The 24,955-nt window shown below is 41.9% G+C and overlaps 1 protein-coding gene across 1 annotated transcript in view; it reads right to left on the bottom strand.

Annotated features, from left to right (window-relative positions):
• The window catches only part of sugp1 (SURP and G patch domain containing 1), a 44,857-nt gene that overhangs the window by 5,237 nt on the left and 14,665 nt on the right, over positions 1 to 24,955 (bottom strand). The window contains exons 4-10 of the mRNA XM_073068520.1: positions 23,353 to 23,598; positions 16,749 to 16,872; positions 16,304 to 16,434; positions 14,746 to 14,869; positions 5,384 to 5,694; positions 4,138 to 4,244; positions 657 to 834 (exon numbers count right to left, since the gene is read on the bottom strand). Of these exons, the coding sequence (XP_072924621.1) occupies positions 657 to 834; positions 4,138 to 4,244; positions 5,384 to 5,694; positions 14,746 to 14,869; positions 16,304 to 16,434; positions 16,749 to 16,872; positions 23,353 to 23,598 (1,221 nt within the window). The remainder of the gene's footprint in view (positions 1 to 656; positions 835 to 4,137; positions 4,245 to 5,383; positions 5,695 to 14,745; positions 14,870 to 16,303; positions 16,435 to 16,748; positions 16,873 to 23,352; positions 23,599 to 24,955) is intronic.

Below are 24,955 nucleotides of genomic sequence, written 5' to 3'. Positions count from 1 at the left end.
ACTCCAACAAGGTCAGACACAAAATATAAAAACAAACATCCATAAATTTTCAAGAACAGAAATGATCTCAGGGTATAACTTTGAAGGAAGGAACAGGCATGCTTCACAGTAACCTTGGGGCTAATATTTAACCAACATCACCAAAAAAAAGTCTTTTCATTAACTTAGTGCTGTTTGTAGGCATTCACTTTGTGGAAATTGATTGCTGTGTATCATGTAGTATGTCACTTAAAAAAAAATTCACAGATTTTAGGACATTCTGAGGTTGTGAAAGGAGTTTTATAAATGCATTTTTCTTTTCCTCTCTTACAAAAGGTCATGCACTCCATTTGCTTTCTACTTGCTAGTTGCTACCAGGTAAGAACATCATTAACCAAGAGACATCTCACACAAGCATTCAAGGCACAGATTAGCCATTATTAGCTGAAGAGTTCTCAAGGATACATAGCCACTCTTCTCTTAGATTCTAGGTGTGTTGGTTTGGTAACGAGAGTAGCAAAGAAGGAACGGCATTTCTACAGGCCCTTGTGTCCAGACATGGGGTCATCTGTGAGTTTGGCCATCTCCAGTACATCTGCCTAGGACCATATGCACTGACCAGCTGCAGAGTGCTGCACTTCCATTGCACCTCATTACATATTGTTATCTGAAATTACCTCTAGTTTTTTCCATCTCCATGTGCCGCAGGCGATGCTCCCAGGTCCCAGCTTCACCGTCAATCTCCTCATCGCTATCATACTCGTGTCGGTGTTCTTGAATTGCTTTCTCCCACATCACCTGCATCTCCTGCATGGCTTGTTTGTGCTTCATGATCATATCGTACATTTGCTGCATCTGCAATTCATCCAGAAATCACATCAGCTCCTTGGAAAACGTCACAGACAGCTTCACTCCTCCCCCCCCCCAGACCTTCTCCAACCCTTATTGTCTCTTTGGGTGCTTCAAATGTTAAGTACCACAGTTCTCTAAAATCTGTGTATAGCTCCCCCTTGCTAGGTCTGCAAATTCCTTCTATTTATTTCCTTTTCAGCTCTGGGTATAACTTTTTTTTTTAAACTGGGAAAATGACTGCGTAATCATTCAGCCTCTCCCTGTGTAGTTCTGGCCACCTTCAAATGGACAGGCTTGGTTCTTTTTCCTTGCTCTGCTCTGCTTCTTGGTCTCTTTCAGTCTGCTCATTTTCTGTCTTCCTCCCCCCTCACCCCACCCATCCCATCTGCATGTCAGGGTCTGTCGATATCCCTTTGCATCTTGATCTGTAGCTCTATGCTGGGCACCCAATGCCCCTCTGTGTATGTGGTACGGTAGCCTAACGCTATTGCAGCTCAGGGTGTTCGGGAGTTCGGAGTTCAATTATGGTACCAACTGTAAGGAGTCTGTACGTTCTCCACATGGGTTTCCTCCGGGTGCTCTGATTTCCTCTAACTGTTCAGAGGCATACCAGTTAGAGGGTTCACTGGTCAATGTAAATTGTCCTGTGATTTGGCTAGTATTAAGTAGGTATGTTTCTGCGTGATGCAGCTCGTTGGGGCAGAAAGGCCTATTCCGTTCTCTAAACAAACAAACAAATCTCTGCACTCAGGTTCAACTTTTCTCTCTCTATGAAGTTACTGTTACTAAATACATCAAATTTGCCTGCGAAAAATGCTATGGACCTATTTCTTTCCATTAATCCACTAGGTAAAGGTTTAATTTCAATTATCCGAGATAAACTAGCAGCCTTACGACGGGCCCCTGTGGATAAAATTAAAATGGCCTGGGAGCAGGATTTAAATATCTCCTTATCCGAGGAGAGCTGGGACTCAGTTCTCAAATCGGTTAACTCAACCTCCCTTTGTGCTCGCCATTACACATCTGACTTCCAATATAACTCGGAGTCCTGCCATGTGCAGAAGTTCGCTGATGACACGGCCATAGTGGGGTGTGTCAGGAATGGACAGGAGGAGGAGTATAGGAAACTGATACAGGACTTCGTGATATGGTGCAACTCAAACTACCTGCGTCTCAATGTCACCAAGACCAAGGAGATGGTGGTGGACTTTAGGAGATCTAGGCCTCATATGGAGCCAGTGATCATTAATGGAGAATGTGTGGAGCAGGTTAAGACCTACAAGTATCTGGGAGTACAGTTGGACGAGAAGCTAGACTGGACTGCCAACACAGATGCCTTGTGCAGGAAGGCACAGAGTCGACTGTACTTCCTTAGAAGGTTGGCGTCATTCAATGTCTGCAGTGAGATGCTGAAGATGTTCTATAGGTCAGTTGTTGAGAGCGCCCTCTTCTTTGTGGTGGCGTGTTGGGGAGGAAGCATTAAGAAGAGGGACGCCTCACGTCTTAATAAGCTGATAAGGAAGGCGGGCTCTGTCGTGGGCAAAGTACTGGAGAGTTTAACATCGGTAGCTGAGCGAAGGGCGCTGAGTAGGCTACGGTCAATTATGGAAAACCCTGAACATCCTCTACATAGCACCATCCAGAGACAGAGAAGCAGTTTCAGCGACAGGTTACTGTCGATGCAATGCTCCTCAGACAGGATGAAGAGGTCAATACTCCCCAATGCCATTAGGCTTTACAATTCAACTGCCAGGACTTAAGAACTTTTTTTAAAGCTATTATTAATGCTTTTTGAGTTAGTGATTTAGATGCATATCATATTATTACTGAGTTAAGTATTGTATGTAATGAGTTTTTGCTACAACAAGTGTATGGGACATTGGAAAAAAATGTTGAATTTCCCCATGGGGATGAATAAAGTATCTATCTATCTATCTATTGCCTCTTACAGTTTATGATTGTTCATAGAGCCCATATGTCTAAATCTAAACTATCTTGATTCTACCCTGGCATTAGTCTGCTCTGTGATAAATGCAAGAGGGGCGTGGCCTCTCTCATCCATATGTACTGGTTCTGTCCTAGCTTGGAGAAATTCTGGAAAGATGTCTTCACTACATTATCGGGTATTCTGAATCAGCACCTAGAACCTAACCCCTTAATTGCTCTGTTCGGTTTTTGGGGCGAGACAGATTTATGTCTGGGTCCGACCAAATGCCGAATATTATCCTTTGCCTCTCTCCTGGCAAGACGCTTGATCCTCCTTAGATGGAGAGATGTTGCCCCGCCCACTCATGCGCAATGGCTTAACGACATTATGGCCTGCTTGGACCTCGAAAAAATTCATTATTCAGTTCTTAATTCGGATCTAAAGTTCCATAAGGTCTGGGGACCTTTTATCGAGTACTTTCATAACCTTCCTCTTGACTAGGGTTTTTTTTTTTCTCTTTTTTTTTCTTCTTCTTTTCGGTCCCTTGCTTTCAGCTCCCTTTTTGTTCTGGTAGTAGGCATTATTATCCTCTGTTACTAAGTGTATTCACAGTCTGCGAGTTTGACTGTCTGGACTTATACTCTTTATACTGTGTGGTGGTTGGTCTGGAGTTGTTTTTTTTCTTGTGTTGTGGGGCTTGGGGAGGACACTAAGCTCACTTGTCTTTAATTTAGGTGCTTTTTTGTTAAATTCTCTTCCTTTGTAGCATATTGTTATTGTATGCTTAATCTTGCACTGTATTAATGCTCCCCACTGGGATTTGGGGTTTTTAATTTTGTAAAATGTTTTGAAAAACTAATTAAAAAATTTTAAAAAAATACATCAAATTGTCCATCAACCCATGTTCTCCTAGTTTCTATTTCTCTCATCTTTTTCCTTTTCTCTCCATGCCAAACCCAGTATCTATCTCATTTTTTCTCCCCTCTAATTACCACTGCGCATTATCTGCTTGTTTCTCACACTGAGTGTCCTGAACTACTGGAATGTCTACCTCCGAAAGTTCAACTTCCCTGCTGTCTCCCTCTCAAAATACCAGCCTTCAACCTACTGTCCTGTCTGTCAGTTTAACTTCATTCTGAGTTACTCCTGAAGCTCCATTTCTTCAAAGAGTTGTCAAGGAAGCAAAGCAAGGAGGGCCAGCATCCTGACATACAATACATCCTGACATTTAAGCTCAAGCCTTTTGCGACAATGCTGCAGTTCAGAAGCAACGCACGGCAGAATAAGATTGTCTAAAAGCAGACAGCCTCCAACCAGCACTGCAGAAATATCGTTGTCTGCCTCACATGGCCACACTCTGCCATTAATCATCAATTTACCTCCTGCTGTTCCTTTATCTGTTTCTTCTGTGCATCACTGAGCTCGTTGACTCCCACCAATCCGACCGGCTTACCTTTCTGATAGCCGAGTCCCTTCAGCTCCTGAGCTGTAATCACAAAGACACAATTAGGAATGAATAACAGGACACTGGGTATCAACTCCAGCACAGTCACACTCGTAGCCCAACTTCATCTGTTCCATGTGGAACTGTACCTCTGTTTCTCTTCTCTCCAAATCACACTGGACAGGTACAAGGGTTTATACATAAAGGAAGCTCTTCAATCTACTGTGCCAATATTAGTTCTTTAAGTATTAGCTCCACTCCCTGTTCTTTTCATGGCTCCAAGATTCTTTGTGTTTATTCAAATTTCTGTGATGTGATTGGACCCAGGTTTGTTTGCTGTGAAGTGTTAAGTATGAACTTAGGCAAACTGAAATCAACAACTCTTTGACTGGGGGGAACTACAGGGTTTCAGACCTGTGGTGCAGTTTATTTGCTGACTTCATGTAAGGCAAGTTTGTGACTACAGCTAAATGACACCTCAGTATTTAGAGGGCAGATGAAGGGAGGTATTGGGGCTAGAGGGCACAGACTCAAATTCAAATTAACTTAATATATCCTGAAATCAGAAATATTCTCAGGAAAGAAACTATTTGAACTATTGCATCACAACAAACTCGACAACCTGGATCAACACACTGACACTGTGTGAGGCTTGTGTGCTTCAAGTACTTCATCAGGCGATACCAACTCATGGCCACCCATGTTGGAATGGTTGTGGACGAGATGCTAGATGAGAACTGACCCAATCCTGGCTCCTAAATGGACAGATTCTTGTCTATTCCTCCTGGGCCATGCCATACAAAACAACTACAAACTATACAGTGATTACACCCTCATTGCAGACAAAAACACTGATGTACACTCATTATAAGGGTTAAAAGACCATGACTGTAATCTCACCATGTAAGGGTATAAACATTGTGAATGTACAGTTACAAGTGATGAAATGCTGTCAACATATAAAAATGTACTATGAACAAGAAAGCACAATTTGACCAAAATATCTCATCACAGATCAATCCCACCTCTCAATCCCATTTACTCATTTTCACCCCATTATAGGAACACCAAATACCTAACCTTTCTCCATCATCTTTAATGAAAATGAACATTTAATCTGTGATACTCTTCTTATCCATGTCTGACGCCAGTAATATCACTTCCTTATTCACAGAGCTTACTTGTTAAGCCAGGTAATTGCATCGGATAAGCCATTTCAGGAGGAGGAAGTTCAATCTTGTCATCCTCTGGGCCCCATCGGCTCTTTTTTTTCTTTTTAACTGAGGAGGAAGATGATGGTGTGGATGCAGGCTCAATGGATGAGTCACCAGAAGTGGGCTCAGGAGAACCTTTCCTCTTCTGTGTTGCTGGAGATGACATCATCATCAAGCTTGCTTGGACTGCCTTCTGCGCAATAGTTTTAACTTTACAGAATACTTCGACTGTGTCCCTGTAGTACCGATATGCATCACTATTCTGCTCATACAGAAACCTGTGGAGTGGAAGAAGTCAGAGATTTTTGGTGCTAATGAACAGTTAGTTAACACTGGAAATTTAATAGCGAAGCTGGAATCCCATTCAGTTCAGTGTACTGATGCTGGACTCTGAAAGAGCTGTCCATTTAGTCCATAAACCCACAAGACATAGGAGCAGGATTAGGCTACTCAGCCCATTGAGTCTGCTCCGCCATTCCTTATAGCTGATTATCCCTCTCAACCCCCATTCTCCCACCTTTTCCCTGTAATCTTTTGACACCCTGACAAATAGTCCCCTGTAATTTTCCTATAAAAATCAAAATGTATGTATTTATATATACACACATATAATACATACACATACATGTTTTATATAAAAATAAATCAGCATGAGTAGGGTACATCTCTTCAATCCTGTTCCCCTTCAATATGCTCATGATTGATATGATATTGGCCTCTGCTCCACTTTCCTTTCTGATCTTCCTCACCCTCTAATTCTCTTATAGTCCTTTAATATCTCCAAGACTAACATACTCAGCGTTCGTAGCGCTCTCAGGATACAGAACTCCAAAGATTCTTTTGAGCGCGCCTTCAGGATTCCGGATTTTTGTGGCTCTGGGGACATGGTGATTCTAGGCTGGTGCCCCTGACTGAGGCATCACGGGAGAATACAGAATATTGGGGGGAGCAGATTAGCCGATGGGGGTTGCGTGTCCGGAGAGCTGCACCTTTTTAGTGCCGACTCTCTGGGCGCAGAGCTCGGAAAAAACAACGCAACAGACTTTTAACATTGTAAATCAGCAAGTTGTTTGTCAGGTCTCCCCTCTCGCTGTGAAATGGGGACACCTCTTTTTCCCTTATTAGGGAGGGAGAGAGCCTGTGGTATATTGAATTACCGGGTGAACGAGTAGTCTTTGGGATACTGCAAGTCTGTGTTGTTATGAGTGATGAATAGACTGATGGACAATGGGGTACAGAGTTAACCATTCCCCTCCTGAGAAACACGAACTATTACTGTTGCTATGCTGACCATGAGAAAGAGAGATGGAAAAACAAGCAAGAAAATCGGCACAGATAAGAGAGAGGGGGAAATTGCTGATTAACCGAATTGTGACTCCTTTTTGAATTATTTACTGTTTCGCTGCAAGGACAATAGTTTGCTCATAAACATTCCTCAGTGGACTGAAGGAGTGGCCTTATTTGATGGACACAGTCATTCAGGAGTGATGGATAGCTGAGTCCCCGTTAGTAGGGATAAAAGACAGGTCTGGAGAGACACCCTTCAGACACGCCAGTGGACACTGATTGAGTGTTGGAACCCACAAGAAAGGTGGGGGCTTCGAAGACCAAACCAGGAGGTCGGTCATTAAGGTTATCAGTGTAAAAGCAGGGCCGGTGGAGACTTGTGTGTGTGTCCATTCATGCCAGAGTGACGAGTCCACCACAGAAGAACGGTCTAGCAGAAGGACGGAGAGGTCATAACTGAATGACCATACCGATACGACAGATTAAGAAAGCAAAGGAAGGTTTGCCTGACTGTAGCTGTTAAATCTCGCTCGCTTGCTCTCTCTCTCTCCAACGATTACAATAAAACAACTATAACTACATCAGCACTCATGAACGGAACTGAACTTTATACTTTTCTATGACAATTTATTTATCCCTAGACATCGATAGAGCTTGTTTATTATTGATCATTATTATTCCTACACTTTTAGGTTTATTACTGTTAACTGGATTTATATGTATATTTGCATTATTGATATGGTTTTGCTTATTTTTATTAATAAAGACCTTTAGTATAGTACCACCAGACTCCAACGAATTCTTCTTTCTCTGCTGGTTAGACACCCAGTTACGGGGTATGTAACAAATTGGGGGCTCGTCCAGGATTTGATTACCAAATTAGAGGGCCAGTGAATCGGGATAAAAGTCCCTTATCTGATCTGGTTGTGAGATTAACCAGATGGGAAACCAGCAGAGATGGACATTGTCAAATTTTTAAAAGACCCGACTGCGGGGGCATTAGAGGTTGCCAGGAAGGCTGAATTGGTGAATGTTGCGAAATGATTAGATCTCCCAGAGGTGAAATCGTCGATAAGAAAGGTGGATATACAGAGAGAAATAGCTATGCATTATGTATCCAAGGGTGTGTTCACACCAGATGAATTGGACCTGTTCCCTGAGAGGAAACTAGCTGAGGGGGAGGTTCAGTTAGAGATAGAAAAATTAAAGTTGGCTGAGAAAGAGAAACAGAGGAAGCATGAACTTCAGATGAGGCAGCTGGAAAGAGAGAAGGAAGAAAGGAAAGCTGAAAGGAGGAGAGAGGAGGAAGAAAGGAAAGCTGAAAGGAGGAGAGAGGAGGAAGAAAGGAAGGCTGAAAGGGATGCTGAAAGGAGGAAAGTGGCGGCTGAAAGGGAGAAGGAAGAAGCTGAAAGGCAGATGAAGAAAAGGGAGAAAGAGATGCAGCATGCACTGGAAATAGAGAGGTTAAAGGTACAGCAGGGAAGAGACCGGGCGGCAGACCCAAATGAGGGGTTCAAGATTAGTCGGGAGATCCAGTTGGTACCTCCATTCGAGGAGATGGATGTCGATAAGTTCTTCCTCCATTTTGAGAAAGTGGCTGTGAATCAGAACTGGCCTGAGAGAAAATAGGCTGTTCTGGTAAGAGCGTACTTAGGGGGAAGGCTCAGCAAGCGTATTCGGCATTGTTCATGGATGAGTCTAAGGATTATGAGGAAGTAAAAAGGGCTGTACTGAGGAGTTACGAGTTGGCGCCAGAGGCATACCGGCAGAAGTTCCGGAACTTGAGAAAGCCATGGAACCACACGTATTTAAAGTTTGCCCGTGAGATAGAGATGTGTTATGAGCGTTGGTGCGCCTCAAAAGGGGTTGTTGGAGATTATGATAAACTGGTGCAGTTAATGTTGATGGAGCAACTTAAAAGTTGTATCCCTGAAAATATGAAGACGTACTTGGATGAGAAGGAGAAGGAGACTCTGTCTGCGACTGCCAAGTTAGCGGACGAGTACGCCTTAACCCACAAGGCAAAGTTTTCCTCAAATAAGAATTACCAGAAAGACCGTAGGGACGGTAGAGAAAGCCCACCGGCTAAGGTAGAGAATAAGCCAGGAGCTAGTGGTAAAGGTGAGCAGCAGGAGGAAAAGCAGGCTGGCAGGAAGGTTCCTAGCTTTACCTGTTATAATTGCAGAAAAGTTGGTCATATTGCATCTAAGTGCTTTACTCCAAAGGAGACAGGGAAAGGGAAAACAGCAATCCCTACAGGTTGCATTGAGTCGGTCAGCAGGTCGCTGAGGGAGGCAAAGGTAGATAGAGTATGAGAGGGGCGTGAGAAATTTATTTCGGAAGGGACGGTGTCTGTGAAGGAGAAACCCCAGTTCCAGTGAGAATCTGGAGAGATACTGGGGCTGACCAGTCATTGATCCTAAGTAAGGTGCTAGATTTTGGTCCTGAAACTGGAGAGGTGGTATTAAGAGGCATAGGAAAAGGGACAGAAGCTGTACCTTTGCACAGGATCATTTTAAAATGTGACCTGGTATCTGGACCAGTCGAAATAGGGGTGCAGTCAGAATTACCGAGAGACGGCGTGGACATCCTTCTTGGTAACAATTTAGCAGGTGGTGACGTGTGTTCAGCAGTGAAGCTGACAAGCAAGCCTGTGAGTGCTGAGGACCCGCCCCTAGATTCTAAGATTTATCCCGCATGCGCAATCACTCGCAGCATGTCGAGAAAGGCGGCTGAGAAAGAAAAGTTTAAATGAGTCCACTGTTGATTTGGCTGAGACGTTTTACCGACCCTGTACCAAGAGGGGTTAGAGGGTGGTAAAACGGAGGATAGTGGGGTGAAAGGGAGTAAAGGAGAGGAGGTAGATCCACCCTTAGCCAAGAGGGAATTTATAAAGGCACAGAGTAAAGATGAGAAACAGATATGGCAGTTAGAAGGTCCAGGATTGGACACGGATGATCTGTCTGGCTTGATAGAGCTGTTTGCTCTTTAAATGTGTTCCCGATAATGATGTAAGGGCTATCCTAGATGAAAAGGATGCTGCTACCTTAAGGGAGTCTGCTGGGTTAGCAGATGAGGTTGTTTTAACCCGCAAGGTTGAGTTTACTCCGAAGGGGAGTTGCCCAGAGAGTAACTGGGAGGATCAGGGGAACTTAGAATTTGTAAAGGGGACTGGTATTGAAAGTCTGGAAGAGGTAGATGTCCCGTTTGAGTGTGTTCAGGGTGTGAAGGGTGTGGATGCACAGGGTACTGAACCTAGTATTGAAACTCAGGAAAAGTCTGAGGTATCTGATTTAGTTGAAAAGGAATGTAGTCCTTTTGGGTCAGATGGACTTGGTTCAGCGAAGAAAGGGTTAACCTTGGTACCAGTGGAAAGTGAGAATTTTCAGTTGTTTGTGTTAGAAGGTGTGTTAAAAGTTAATGATGAAATGAAAGCTGGTGATGTGAATATTATTGAAGGAAAAGAGAAAGGTGTTGTTCCTAAATTGAATAAAGAAAATTTAAAGTCTGCATTGGTTTTAGAAGGATTGACAAAAGGGAAGGGACCGTTAACTAAACAATGGCTTGTTAACAAGGTGCCTGTGAATCAATTGCAGTTTGTTTAGAAATTTAAAGATAAACAACTCGCTGATGTTATTCAAGTATGTGATTTGGAGAGGCAGAACTTGAAGTGTTGTTTTGACCAAGAGGGATCATCTGCCACTGTTGAACTGAAAACAAATAGAATTAAAGATCCTGAAGATAAAATTAATGACTTGCTTAAAATTAATGAATTGTTTGGAAGTTCAGCAAATGGGCTAAGTTTGGAAAACATTGGTGATAAGATAACCACGTGAGAGTTAAGTGGAAAAGGGACAAAGGTTGACAAAATGCCACAGGATCTGGTTTTGAGGGATTTTGACAAAGCATGTGAAAGATAAAAACACCATGGAAGATTGATTGTTTGAATGTTAAGTTTAAAAGTAAAATAGAGATTAGTATTTGCACAAACGTTTATAATGTACCACAGTATAATCACACATGTATTGGTTCACACTTTATAATACACACCTAAGCTACGAGCACAACCCTTTAGTATTTTTTTGCTAACATGAAATAAAAGCAAGCGGTTATTAAATTGGAGTCTGTTGTTACAGGAATTTGATATTAAGATACAACATATTAAAGGGAGTGACAAAGTAATTGCTGATTGTTTATCTAGATGTTAATTTGAACTTGTATCTGTATTATTTTAGTAGTTAAGACAACTACTGTATTTGTTAAACTCTGTAATTCAGTCATGTGCTTTATTAGTTAATTTTCCCCCTGGTGAAAATTCCCAGAAGGATGGGGGTGTTATGAGTGATGAATAGACCTGATGGACAATGGGGTACAGAGTTAACCATTCCCCTCCTGAGAAACACGAACTATTACTGTTGCTATGCTGACCATGAGAAAGAGAGACGGAAAAACAAGAAAGAACATTGGCGACAGATAAGAGAGAGGGGGAAATTGCTGATTAACCGTATTGTGACTCCTTTTTGAATTATTTACTGTTTCGCTGCAAGGACAATAGTTTGCTCATAAACATTCCTCAGTGGACTGAAGGAGTGGCCTTATTTGATGGACACAGTCATTCAGGAGTGATGGATAGCTGAGTGCCCATTAGTAGGGATAAAAGACAGGTCTGGAGAGACACCCTTCAGACACGCCAATGGACACTGACTGAGTGCTGGAACCCACAAGAAAGGTGGGGGCTTCAAAGACCAAACCAGGAGGTCGGTCATTAAGGCTATCAGTGTTAAAGCAGGGCCGGTGGGGACTTGTGTGTGTGTCCACTCATACCAGAGTGACGAGTCCACCACAGAAGAACGGAGAGGTCATAACTGAATGACCACACCGATACGACGGATTAAGAAAGCAAAGGAAGGTTTGCCTAACTGGAGCTGTTACATCTCGCTCGCTCTCTCTCTCTTCAACGATTACAATACAACAACTATAACTACATCAGCACTCATGAACTGAACTGAACTTTATACTTTTCTATGACAATTCATTTACCCCTAGACATCGATAGAGCTTGTTTATTATTGATCATTATTATTCCTACACTTTTAGGTTTATTACTGCTAACTGGATTTATATGTATATTTGCATTATTGATATGGTTTTGCTTATTTTTATTAATAAAGACCTTTAGTATAGTACCACCAGACTCCAACGAATTCTTCTTTCTCTGCTGGTTAGACACCCAGTTACGGGGTACGTAACAGCGTCTTTACTGATGTTTTGCTGCATGCTTGAGTGCTCGGGGGAGGGTGCTGATGCATTTTTGCTAGTGGGGGGGCCGTTGCCTTGCTGCTGCTTGTGTGTGGGAGGGGGGAACTGGGGTGGAACTTTAGGGTTCCAATGTTTATCATTCCTTCTTTGGGACACTCCTCTGTTTTCGTGGATGTTTGTGAAGAAAGAGAATTTCAGGATGTATACTGTATACATTTCTTTTTAAAAAAAATTTTTTATTAGTTTTTCTATACATTTTACAAATTAAAAACCCCAAATCCCAATGAGGAACATTAATACAGTGCAAAATTAAGCATACAATGACAATATGCTACAAAGGAAGAGAATTTGACAAAAAAGCACCTAAATTGAAGACAAGTAAACTTAGTATCCTCCCCAAGCCCCACAACACAAAAAAAACTCCAGACCAACCACAACACAATATAGAAAATATAAATCAGGACAATCAAACTCCAAGACTGTGAATACACTTAGCAATAGAGGATAATAATGCCTACTACCAGAAAAAAAAGGGAGCTGAAAGCAAGGGACCGAGAAGAAAAAAAAACCCTAGTCAAGAGGAAGGTTATGAAAGTACTCGATAAAGGGTCCCCAGACCTTATGGAACTTTAGATCCGAATTAAGAACTGAATAATGAATTTTTTTGAGGTCCAAGCAGGCCATGATGTCGTTAAGCCATTGCGCATGAGTGGGCGGGGCAACATCTCTCCATCTAAGGAGGATCAAGCGTCTAGCCAGGAGAGAGGCAAAGGATAATATTCGGCATTTGGTCGGACTCAGACGTAAATCTGTCTCGCCCCACAAACCGAACAAAGCAATTAAGGGGTTTGGTTCTAGGTGCTGATTCAGAATACACGATAACGTAGTGAAGACATCTTTCCAAAATTTCTCCAAGCTAGGACAGAACCAGTACATATGGATGAGAGAGGCCACGCCCCTCTTGCATTTATTACAGAGCGGACTAATGTTAGGGTAGAATCGAGATAGTTTAGATTTAGACATATGGGCTCTATGAACAATCTTAAACTGTAAGAGGCAACGGCGAGCACAAAGAGAGGTTGAGTTAACCGATTTGAGAATCGAGTCCCAGCTCTCATCGGATAAGGAGGTATTTAAATCCTGCTCCCAGGCCATTTTAATTTTATCCACAGGGGCCCGTCGTAAGGCTGCTAGTTTATCTCGGATAATTGATATTAAACCTTTACCTAGTGGATTAATGGAAAGAAATAAGTCCATAGCTTTTTTCACAGGCATTTCAGGAAAGTTAGGAATTAAAGGAGCAATAAAGTGTCTAATTTGGAGATATCTAAAAAAATGAGCATTGGGCAGATTGAACTTAACAGAGAGCTGCTGAAAAGAAGCGAAGCGATTATCAATGAAAAGATCTTCAAAATGTCTAATGCCCTTCCTATACCAAACATGGAATGCTGAATCATACGTAGTAGGTAAAAAAAAGGTGATTATGTGCGACAGGGCTGGAAACGGAAAAACCGTGGAAACCATAGCATTTCCTAAACTGAGCCCATATACGCAAAGTGTGTCTAACAAGAGGATTAATAAGACGATTAATCTGGACAGACTACTAGGGAGTGCAGAGCCAAGAAGTGCAGAGATAGATAATTCTTTAGTGGAGCTCAACTCCATTGCCACCCAATTAGGGCACTCGGGTTGGCCGTGGAAGAAAGACCAAAAGGTAGCACAACGTATATTAGCTGCCCAATAATATAAACGAAAGTTAGGTAAAGCCATGCCACCCTCTTTTTTAGATTTTTGGAGATGGATTTTATTAATTCTAGAGCGCTTATTCTTCCACAGATATGACAAAATAATAGAGTCTAAGGAATCAAAAAAAGATTTAGGGATAAAAATTGGGATAGATTGAAATAAGTATAAAAATTTGGGGAGAACATGCATTTTAACAACATTAATACGACCTACCAAAGACATAGATAGAGCTGACCATTGTACCAGACTCTGTTTTATAGTATATGAAAGATTGGCAAAGTTTCCACGAAAGAGATCTTTAAACTTCCTTGTGACTGTAATTCCAAGATAAGTAAATTGATTATGGACTACTTTAAAAGGGAGATCACGAAATGTTAGTTCTTGTGCTTCTTTATTAATTGGGAGAAGTTCACTCTTATGTAAATTAAGTTTATAGCCAGAGATCTGGCTAAACTGGTCAAGAAGTGAAAACATTAGAGGTAAGGATGTAGACGGATTTGAGAGAAAGAGTAATAAGTCATCAGCATAAAGAGAAACTTTATGCTCAACACCCACTCTCCAAATCCCGGTCAATTCAGGACAATATCGAAATGCTATCGCCAAAGGTTCCATAGCCAAATCAAAGAGAAAGGGACTTAAGGGGCATCCCTGACGGGTGCCACATTTGAGATTAAATACCTGGGATTTCTGAAAATTAGTTAAAACAGAAGCAGTAGGACACAGGTACAGCAATTTGATCCAAGAGATGAATCTTTGACCGAGGTCAAATTTTTACTGTATACATTTCTGACATTAAATGTACCTATTGAAACCTACTGATTTATCATACCCCATGAAGACATTCCTCTTCGTTAGTGTTGAAGAAAAGAGCTCTAATCCAAGACTCTTTTTATCTTATCAATTCTATGCAATATTATTCAGCTCAATGGCAAAATCTTCATCAGAGATACATGTTAAGGAGCTTGCATTGTCAATACATATTGGTATAAATGTTTTAAATAACTACCATTTTAAATGTCATAATGAAATGTGCTCACCAGAAGGCAGGATTATCTTGATTATCCTGAATGGCCAACTTTTCCACATCCGGACCCCCGTCTGCTACAAACTTTGCCAACTTCTCAATGACACTCCGGAGCTCTGGGTCCTCTGGGGGTGAAACTTTAAGCAGGCTATCAGTACTTGAGTTCAACTCACACACCCAACAGTCAACAGCCAAACAAGGTCTACAGGTGTGGATGGGTAAGAGTGGGATACAGGGAGAGCATCGGTTAAAGCACACGCAGAAGTGGTTTAATACAGACACTGTCCACAGATCCAGCTCTTAAGCCACTCTGATTTAATGGTTTTCTCTTCAGGAAACTTCCCATAGCGTAGTACAGACAATGTTACAATACAATCATATCACACAACATTCCTTTACCACCTGTATATGCAGTTCAAAAATTAAATAAGGAACTTGGGAGAAATTTTATTACAAATAGCAGAAATTGCTACCAGGGTGTGGTTGAGGCATACAGATGAAGAGAACAGAATAGTCCAAGACGTGATGATGATACAGAAGAGAGAGAAAGGAGGCTCCTATGAAGCATGAAGTATGGGGCAGGCTGTACCCTTTCTATGCTATATATTCTATACAATTTCGGTCAATCCACTTTCAAAATAATGTATTCTGTGATCTAGTCTCAAGAATCTGGGATTGTTCTCATTAGATCACAGGAATTGAGACTTGACAGACTTGTGCTAAATCATAAATGGCTTTGCTAGCACAAATTGCTTTTTATGGCAGAGAGGTTAATAATCAAGAGATAGATTTAAGGTAACTGCTTAAATGCTTAGAGTAACAAGAGGAGTTATTTTTAAAAAGACAGCAGTCTATAGTAAACTGGAATGCACTGTATGAAAGTGCAGTGGAAGTTGATTTCAAAAGATTTCCATAAATATTCCAATGCGGTACCCAGAAGTGCAACAGAGAAAGAAGGAAATTTGACAACTGGTGAGCTTAAATAAAGAAAGGGCACAAGTGTGATGGGCTGAATGGCTTTACTTTTCACTGTTTGATTCTTATACAGATTAAACAAAAAAGCAGTCCATTAATCTAATTTAACCTGCATGTCGTCCCCACAGTATGAGAAAGATTTCTACAACTATCTCACAACCAAAGTAACAGATATTTTAGTCCACAAATACAGAGGATGCAATGCATTTTTGTATATTTTCACATTCAGGAGGGTGGATCATAAAAATTTTACCTATCAATTACAGCACACTGAAATGTCAGAAGCGCAATGATCCATTCCTACGAGCTAAATACCATGTAGAGCTCATCTCGCATTACCCTAGAGGGCATTCAACACAGGTTCTAACTCAGAAGATTTATGTTTAACAGATATTAAACAGGCAGAAGGAACTGTGCTAAATTCTGTTAATTCAAAGAAAGGTCAACTAGCACAGGATCTAGGTTTTAATCCAACTCCACAAAATGAAAAAAGGATAAATATTATTGGTCTAGACTCCAATCCTGACTAAGGTTTTGCAATTCCAAATCCTTTACACAAGATAATTCTTAAAGATGATCTCTTTTTGATTTCCTACCTTTTGGGACAGATGCAGGAGTTGGCTCCGGTGGCTTGGGTACTTGCTGACTTAGTTGTTTCTCTCGCTTGATTTCAGCTACTTTTTTCTTGTAATAAAGATAAGCCCGGCTGTTGCGATCATACAAGAAGCTGCAAAGAGAAACAAAATAATTAATTAGGAATTTCGTACAGCATAACACAGAAGTGCAAATTACATAATTGAAGTTTTATGTGGGAGATTTAGCCACCAGCACCCCTTTTCTTTTTTAAGGCTCTCCAGATTGAACAAATCAGATACCAGTATGACGATACTAATCTAAGGGTTTTTTGGAGAGCAGTGCAGAAAGAATTAGCTCTAAAACAGTGGCAAGTACACAGGCAGGAACTGAAAACTCAATATAGTTGCCGTACATGATTCATTTCAGCTATCTTACTGAACGAACTGAGAGATAAACAACACTTACGAGAAGGCAGGGTTGTCCCTGTTGTTCTGAATGGCAAGCTTTTCAACCTCGTGACCCCCATCTGCAACGTATTTTGCCAGCTTCTCAGCGACGCTCCTCACCTCCGGTTCCTCTGGGGGTGAAACTTTAAGCAGGCTATCAGTATTTGAGTTCAACTCACACACCCAACAGTCAACAGCCAAACAAGGTCTACAAATGTGGATGTGTAAGAGTAGGATACAGGAAGAGGATGGGTTAAAAGCAAAAGGAAGCCAATACTGAGATAAGATGCATTGTTATTACTCCATATCAATACTAATTTTGTTAAGGAGGAGAATTCTCATTGCCTTCCAAATACAAAGATACTCTACATCTGAGTGTAAAGTCAATGCCTTTAGAAACATATAAGCCAGCAGATTTCCAGTTTGATTCCCTGTCTATGGGGTTACCTAATCTTAGCCAGAGGCAATCCTTGCCCTACACCCGCCCCCCACCCCAAGCGTTGTGAACTCACACTATTTCCTTTTTCAATCAGTAAAAGAGCAACCATTGGAAGATGTAGTGCATGCACAACCTGAACTTGTACAGCAGGGGCAGGATGAAACGTGACTGTGATACTCCCAGCAGGGACAGCCTACGGATGTAGAATTCACTACCAAGCTCATTACTGCCACTAATCAAGGACCCAGAGAGGAACTTACAGACTGAACCCCAGGAAAAAACCGGGACTAAGGAAAGATTATAGAAAACTGGAGGAAATAAATGTTTCTCATCAAAGCTGAGAGAGCTTTGATTACAGAGCTGTTCTCCTGATATTAATCATATAAATAACCTGCTGGAGCTATGTACTTTCCTGAATAATAATCCAATCAGGAGGAATTCACTTCAAGAAAATCCCACACGTGATTTAAAAAAAAATGTTGTCCAAGTGAAAGTCCCCAATTCATGCTTAGCAGTCCACTTGCATTGTGTATTACGAAGCCCAGGATGGCTCAAAACACTGAAACAGGCAGAGCACTGAAGTGTTGACATGCTGGCAAAGCAAGACATACTGTAGCTCATCTGTGCACAGCAATTCCCCCTTAACTTAGGGGCAGGTCTTCTGCTTACTGCATGAAGAATCTCACCCACCCTGCTCATGGACTATTTATCCCACTCCCATCATGGAAGAGGCTATGTAGCATCCACACCAGGGCCACTGGACTCAAAAACAGTTACCTTTCACAAGCTGTAAGGCTGATCAACACCTCCACTCACTAATTCACCTCACCACCACTACTTTATCATTTTGTCAGTCATATTATGTAAGGATACTCCTGTACCTAGAGACACTTTATGGACATACAATCAATATATATCAATGTATTTATATTTTTTGATTTTCTAAAAAAAAAATTGGGCTCTTAATCTTATTGTGTTTTTTGTTTGTGCTGCATTGGATCCGAAGTAACAATTATTTTCCTTAACTCCGAGTGGAGTCATCGGGACGCTGTCGTGACAGCGTTTTTTTTTAAGCAGGCTTTCTTGTTTTTACGATGCCAAGTTGTTAGCTCGACGCTCAACCCAGCACTGATGGAAAGCATGCAAGGGAGGGAGCCGGCTGGATTTGAACTCGGGAACTTTTGCTCCGAAGTCCGGTGCTGATGCCACTACGCCACCAGCCGGCCTAACAATTATTTTGTTGTCCTTTAAATTTTTGTACTGGAAATTAAACAATCTTAAATAGTCAGAGAATTATAGGATTGTTATGACATGCATGAGTACGTGAGTCCGAGAAGAGCAATCATGCGAGTTGTGTTCTCGTTTTATCCCTACAGTCCTGCAAGTATTTTTTTAGTGCCAATAAAATTCTTTTGAAATGCAGTGACTGATTCCATTTCCATCACCCAAAGGTGGGTCAACTCTAACACCCTGGTGGTGTTCCTGAAGTTTAAGTCAGGAGATTTGTCACTTATAAGACCATCAAACAGAGGAGTAGAATTAGGCCATTCAGTCTATCGAGTCTGCTCCGCCATTCCATCATGGCTGATCCTGGATCCCACTCAATCCCATACACTTGCTGTTTTGGATTTACCCACAATGAAACTGTGGACAATCCTTTCCGCGAATTTGTAGCCTAGTTCAAAGCAAATACTAGACAACCAGACTGTCAATCCTTGTGCAGTCCTGAGGAACTGTACATTATTGGAGCCATCAACTGAGATATTAAACCAAGTCTCATCTGTTCTCTCATTTGGTATAAATTTGAAGGCAATCAGAGAATCCTCACAGCAACAAAGAAATAGCAGTATGAACTGGCCACAATACTCTGCTCCACCTTTCATCAAATACTGCCGATATTTCAGCACAAGCGCTTTTCCCAACACTATCCCCAAATATCCAGAAATCCTTTTTTTTTTGTTAAGAATAAACTCAGCGATTATGAGTCCGTTACCCACACAAGTCAGAATGAAGAAATGTCTTCTCACTTCACTTCTAAATGGCCTGCCCCATAGTCTGTAATTATGCTCCTTTGTCATGGGAAACTTTCTGTGCCTTTAGCCCATCAATTCCTTTAAGTTTTTTTTGTAAGTTACATTGCAAACTCCTCTTACCCTTCTAACCATTGAAAAATATAATCCAGCCCAGTCAATTTCTCCTGGTATGGCATGCTAGGCATCCAACGAACCAGTTTTCTGAATCTTTGCCACACTCCCTCTATGGAAAATGATAAGGAGACCAAACTTTTTTTTTCCTGTAATGTACCTTAGATGACCTTACAATTTTCCCTACATTATATTACAACTGCCATAACCTCACCCACTCATACAGCTTGCTGAGATCTCCCTAGAGCCTTTTTACATCCTTCTTGTAATCGCACAGCCACATCATATCGCATTGTCAGCAAAGCTGTAAATATAACATTTAGTTCCTCTTAGCCACATCATTGATATATATTGTGAATAGCTGGGAAACGAGCATCCTAGACTATTCTACTTGTCAGAACTTGCCAGCCTGGGAACGATCTGTTTATTTCTACTTTTTGGGATTTTTCCAATAACCAATTCCCAATTCATACCTTTCCTGGTAACCTCTTCAAAAAACTCGAAGATTGGTTAGACACAACCTGCTATGCACAAAGCATGCTAATCATCCCCCATCAGCCTACATCTATCCAAATACTCATACAGATGCAAGAATTGTACTTTTTCTCATCAATATGGAGGACACCATTTAAAAAATCACAATCTAGGTTCAAAGACGTATGTGAACCTCTGGAGTAATGCCTTCCACAAAAGCTGTTTGGAGTCAGGTATTCCAATCAATGAGGTAAGATTGGAGGTGTGGATTGTAGAGGTGCCCTGCACTATAAAAGAGATACACAAAGTCAGGTTACTGACAGAGCCTGCTCTTCTCAAGAAAGATCTGTTTATGTGCACCATGCCTTCATCAAGACAACTTTCAGAGGCCCTTCGAAGAATTGTAGAGATGTATAAAGCTGGAAAAAGCTACAAAAGCATTTCTAAAAATCCGAGTGTTTATCAGTCCACAGTAAGAGAAACCGTCTACAAATGGAGGAAATTCAGAACAGTTGCTACTCTCCCTAGGAGTGGGCATCCTGCAAAGATCACACCAAGAGCACAATATTGCAACGCTGAAGGAGATGAAAAAGAATCCAAAGATAACAGCAAAAGATTTGCAGAAATCTTGAGAACTGGCTGAAGTCTCTGTTCATGTGTCCACTATAAGAAAAACACTGAACAAGAATGGTGTTCATGCAAGGGCACCCTGGAGGGAACTGCTGCTCTCCAAAATAAACATTGCTGCACATCCAAGTTTGCTAAAGTACCTAGATATTTCACACTGCTTCTGGGATAACATTCTGTGGACAGTTGAGAGACAAAAGTTGAACTTTTTGGCAGAAATGCATACCACTACACTTGGAGGAAAAAGGGCACTGCACACCAACACCAAAACCTCACACCAACTGTGAAACATGATGGAAGGAGCATCATGGTTTGGGGGAACAATGAATTCAAAATTGTATCAAGACATTTTACAGGGGAATGTCAGGGTAGCAGTCCATCAATGCGGAATATTAGTTATCCTTCAAACTTCCAGAACCTCACCTGTCACTAAGGATGATTTAAATACCCCTGCTAGAACCTCTGCAATTTCTTCACTTGCCTCCCAAAGGGAGTGAAGGAACACCCTGGGGATTTATCCGCCCTAATTATTCTGAAGACAGCAAACACCTTCTCTGTAATCTGATAGGGTCCATGACCTCCCTGCTGCTTTGCCTCACTTCTATACATTTTGTGTCTGTCTCCTGAATATACACAGATACAAAAAAAATCCATTTAAGATCTCTCCCGTCTCTTTTGGCTCCATGCATAGATTAGCATTCTAATTTTCCACACCACCAATTTTGTCCCTCTTAACATACCTGTATAATCCCTTAGGATTCTCCTTCACTTTGCCTGCTAAGGCAACCTCATGGCTTCTTTCAGCCCTCCTGATTTCTTTCTTAAGTATTCTCTTGCATTTCTTATACTCCTCGAGTATAAGAAATGTCAGAGAATTCCTACCTGCCTATACCTGCTATGCAATTCCTTTTTTTTCTTAATCAGGGCCTCTTGAAAACCAAAGTTTTCTAAACCTTTTATTCTGACAGGAATATACAAACGCTGTACTCTCAAAATTTCACTTTTGAAGGCCTCCGACTTACCAAGTGCACCTTTGCCAGAAAACAGCCTGTCCCAATCCACACATGCCAGATATTTTCTAATACCATCAAAACTGGCCTTTCTCCAATTTAGGGTCTCAACCCACAGACCAAACCTATCCTTTTCCATATTTACTTTGAATATAACAGCATTATGATCACTGGATGCAAAGTGTTCCCCTACACCAAATTCTGTCAACTGCCCTGACTCATTCTGTAATGTGGTGGCATCCGTCGGTCTCCAGAGACCATGGATCTGTGCCTGGAGTTTCCAGGGCTCAGGCCTGGGCAGGGTTGTATGGGAGACCGGCAGTTGCCCAAGCTGCAGGCCTTCCCCTCTCCACGCCACCGATGTTGTCCAAGGAAAGGGCACTAGGACCCATGCAGCTTGGCACTGGTGACGTCGCAGAGTGATGTGTTAAGTGCCTTGCTCAAGGACACAAACACGCTGCCTCAGCTGAGGCTTGAACCAGTGACCTTCAGGTTACTAGTCTGATGCCTTGCCCACTAGGCCACATGCCAACACATTCCGTAATAGCAGATCAAATATCGCACACTCTCTCGATGGGAATTCTACATACTGATTAAGGACATTTGACAACTCAATTCCATCTAGTCATTTTATGGTATGGGAGTCCCAGTCAATATGTGGAAAATCATCTACTATAACAACCTTATGTTTCTTGCAAGTCTGTGATCTCTACAAATTTGTTCCTCTAAATCCCACGGGCCATTGGGTGGTCTATAATATAGCCCCATTAAAGTGCTCATGCTTTTCTTATTCCTCAGTTCCACCCATAAAGCTTCTCCAGTCTGTCCTTACTGAGCACTCTTGTGACACCACCCCTCTCCCTTTAATCCCTCCTGCTCTGTTGTGTCAAAAACACCAGAACCCCAGAATATTGAGCTGCCAGTCCTGTCAGAGACCTGACCACTGTCTACCCTCACCCAGTATCCAAAGTGCTATACTGATTGTTGAGGGGGTGACCACAAGGGTGCACTGCATTGGCTGTTCAATTACTTTCCCCTTCCTGACCGTCGCCCAGTCTCCTGTGTCCTGCATCTTGTGTGTAACTAATTGTCTATATGTCCTTTCCATCATCCCCTCAGCCTCCTGAATGATCCAGAGCTCATCCTTTTCCAGCTCCAACTCCCTAATGCGGAGTGTTAGAAGCCGCAGCTGGATGCACTTCTCACAGGTGAAGTTGTCAGGGACACTGGAGATCTCCCTGCCTTCCCACATCCTGCAAGAGGAGCAGTCAACTGTCCAGCCTGATATCCCTTCAGTTTTAACTGTGCAATATAAAGAAGGAAAACAATAAATAAACTGGGGGAAGAAAATCTACCAAGAAGTTTTTTTGCCTTCTCTCACTCAAGCCTCCCTGCGCTGAAGGCTCAAAGAGCTTCAAATAACCACCAACACTGTCCACTCCAAATATGGCTGCTCCACTTGTCCCTGCCTTATTTTAGTTTGTTCTTTCAATCAATCCCAATCGCTGATTGAATATATTAGTACTATTCATATTAGCTGTCAACTAGAATTTAGGACTCTAGAAAATATTGTGCATTCACAGAAATACGCCTTAAGTACAGTCTTCTTGATAGTGGTTGCCATATTTCTAAAATGTGTATAAGGTACTAATGTTGAAAAAACAAATCGGAATGCTAAAGAAAATGAGTAAACAGTAGGTGTAGTGGGATTCGAACAGAATCCTCACTTTGTGCCAAGTCAAATTTCTGGCTATTTACTTGCATCACAGCACAAGTCAATAATTTCAAGAAGATTAGGAAAAACACAACTGGCTTCTCTGCAAACCTCCCCGATTTCCAAACCTCTCAAATTTCATCCAGAATCTTTACTCAAATCATGACAGCGGCTACATTCTAATATAGTTTTGTAGTTTAGAAAAATCAACTTACCTTTAACTTCTGCCCACTGTTCAAGATCGTCATCCTCCTCTTCATCATCATCATCCGGTGACTGGAAGACGCTGGGACGGCTCGCCACTGGCGTTTGCTTGGCATGGGTGTAGTTCTTCATTTGGCCTAAAGTGCTGCCCAAAGAACTCATCCCCAGACCTGGTCGCTTCCCAGTTAGAATCTGTCTCTTCTGTGACTGTGTTCCAGAAGTACTGGTGGTGTTGCTGCCATTACCAGTTGGTCCTCCTTTTGGGGAAGAAAAAGTGTCTAGGATCAACTGGCCATCGACACCAATCAAAAGCAGCAACCTAGTTTCCTTAAAATTGCCAGTCTACCCATTCCCATAACCTCTGCGGTAAAGTTAACCTTTAACCTTACCTTAAATCCAGGATATAAAATTTCAAACTCCAACCACCCAATTTTTAAAAACAACTATGAATGTCTAATTAGTATGATTTTGTGACAACTAATTCCTTTGTTCATTCTTAAATTAAGCACGCTGGCAAAGTAGAGCAGCTGCAGACTTCAAAGGAAGTAGAAACAAATAGACTTAATAAAATTACGTTGCTCTGAAGTTCCTGTAAGTTCATTTACAATGTAAATTGGCAAAGTGAAATTAGTAGTGGTAGTAACAGTAGGCCTCCGTTAGTCTCGATAGACCATGGATTTGCGCCTTGGAAAGTTTCCAGGGCACAAGCCTGGGCAAGGTTTTTTTTTTATGGAAGACCGGCAGTTGCTCAAGCTGCAAGTCTCCCCTCTCCACGCCACCAATGTTGTCCAAGGGAAGGGCATTAGGACCCACACAGCTTGGCACCGATGTCGTCACAGAGCAATGTGTGGTTAAGTGTCTTGCTCAAGGCTCAGCTCAAGCCTCAGCCAAGGCTCGAACTAGCAACCTTCAGATCACTAGACAAACGCCTTAACCACTTGGCCACGCGCCAACACGAAGTGAAACTATATGTTACTGTGGGGTGGAGTATGTCTTTATGTAGGTGCACAAGATAACATTTTACAGCCCCTCAAGCTTTTGAGATCTAGGCCTCATATGGAGCCAGTGATCATTAATGGAGAATGTGTGGAGCAGGTTAAGACCTACAAGTATCTGGGAGTACAGTTGGACGAGAAGCTAGACTGGACTGCCAACACAGATGCCTTGTGCAGGAAGGCACAGAGTCGACTGTACTTCCTTAGAAGGTTAGCGTCATTCAATGTCTGCAGTGAGATGCTGAAGATGTTCTATAGGTCAGTTGTTGAGAGCGCCCTCTTCTTTGTGGTGGCGTGTTGGGGAGGAAGCATTAAGAAGAAGGACGCCTCACGTCTTAATAAGCTGATAAGGAAGGCGGGCTCTGTCGTGGGCAAAGTACTGGAGAGTTTAACATCGGTAGCTGAGCGAAGGGCGCTGAGTAGGCTACGGTCAATTATGGAAAACCCTGAACATCCTCTACATAGCACCATCCAGAGACAGAGAAGCAGTTTCAGCGACAGGTTACTGTCGATGCAATGCTCCTCAGACAGGATGAAGAGGTCAATACTCCCCAATGCCATTAGGCTTTACAATTCAACTGCCAGGACTTAAGAACTTTTTTTAAAGCTATTATTAATG

The sequence above is a fragment of the Hemitrygon akajei genome, chromosome 16 (assembly GCF_048418815.1).
Source record: "Hemitrygon akajei chromosome 16, sHemAka1.3, whole genome shotgun sequence".
Classification (NCBI taxonomy): Eukaryota; Metazoa; Chordata; class Chondrichthyes; order Myliobatiformes; family Dasyatidae; genus Hemitrygon; species Hemitrygon akajei.
Note: the sequence above shows the minus strand (reverse complement) of the source record. Positions and strands in the feature narration are given on the sequence as shown.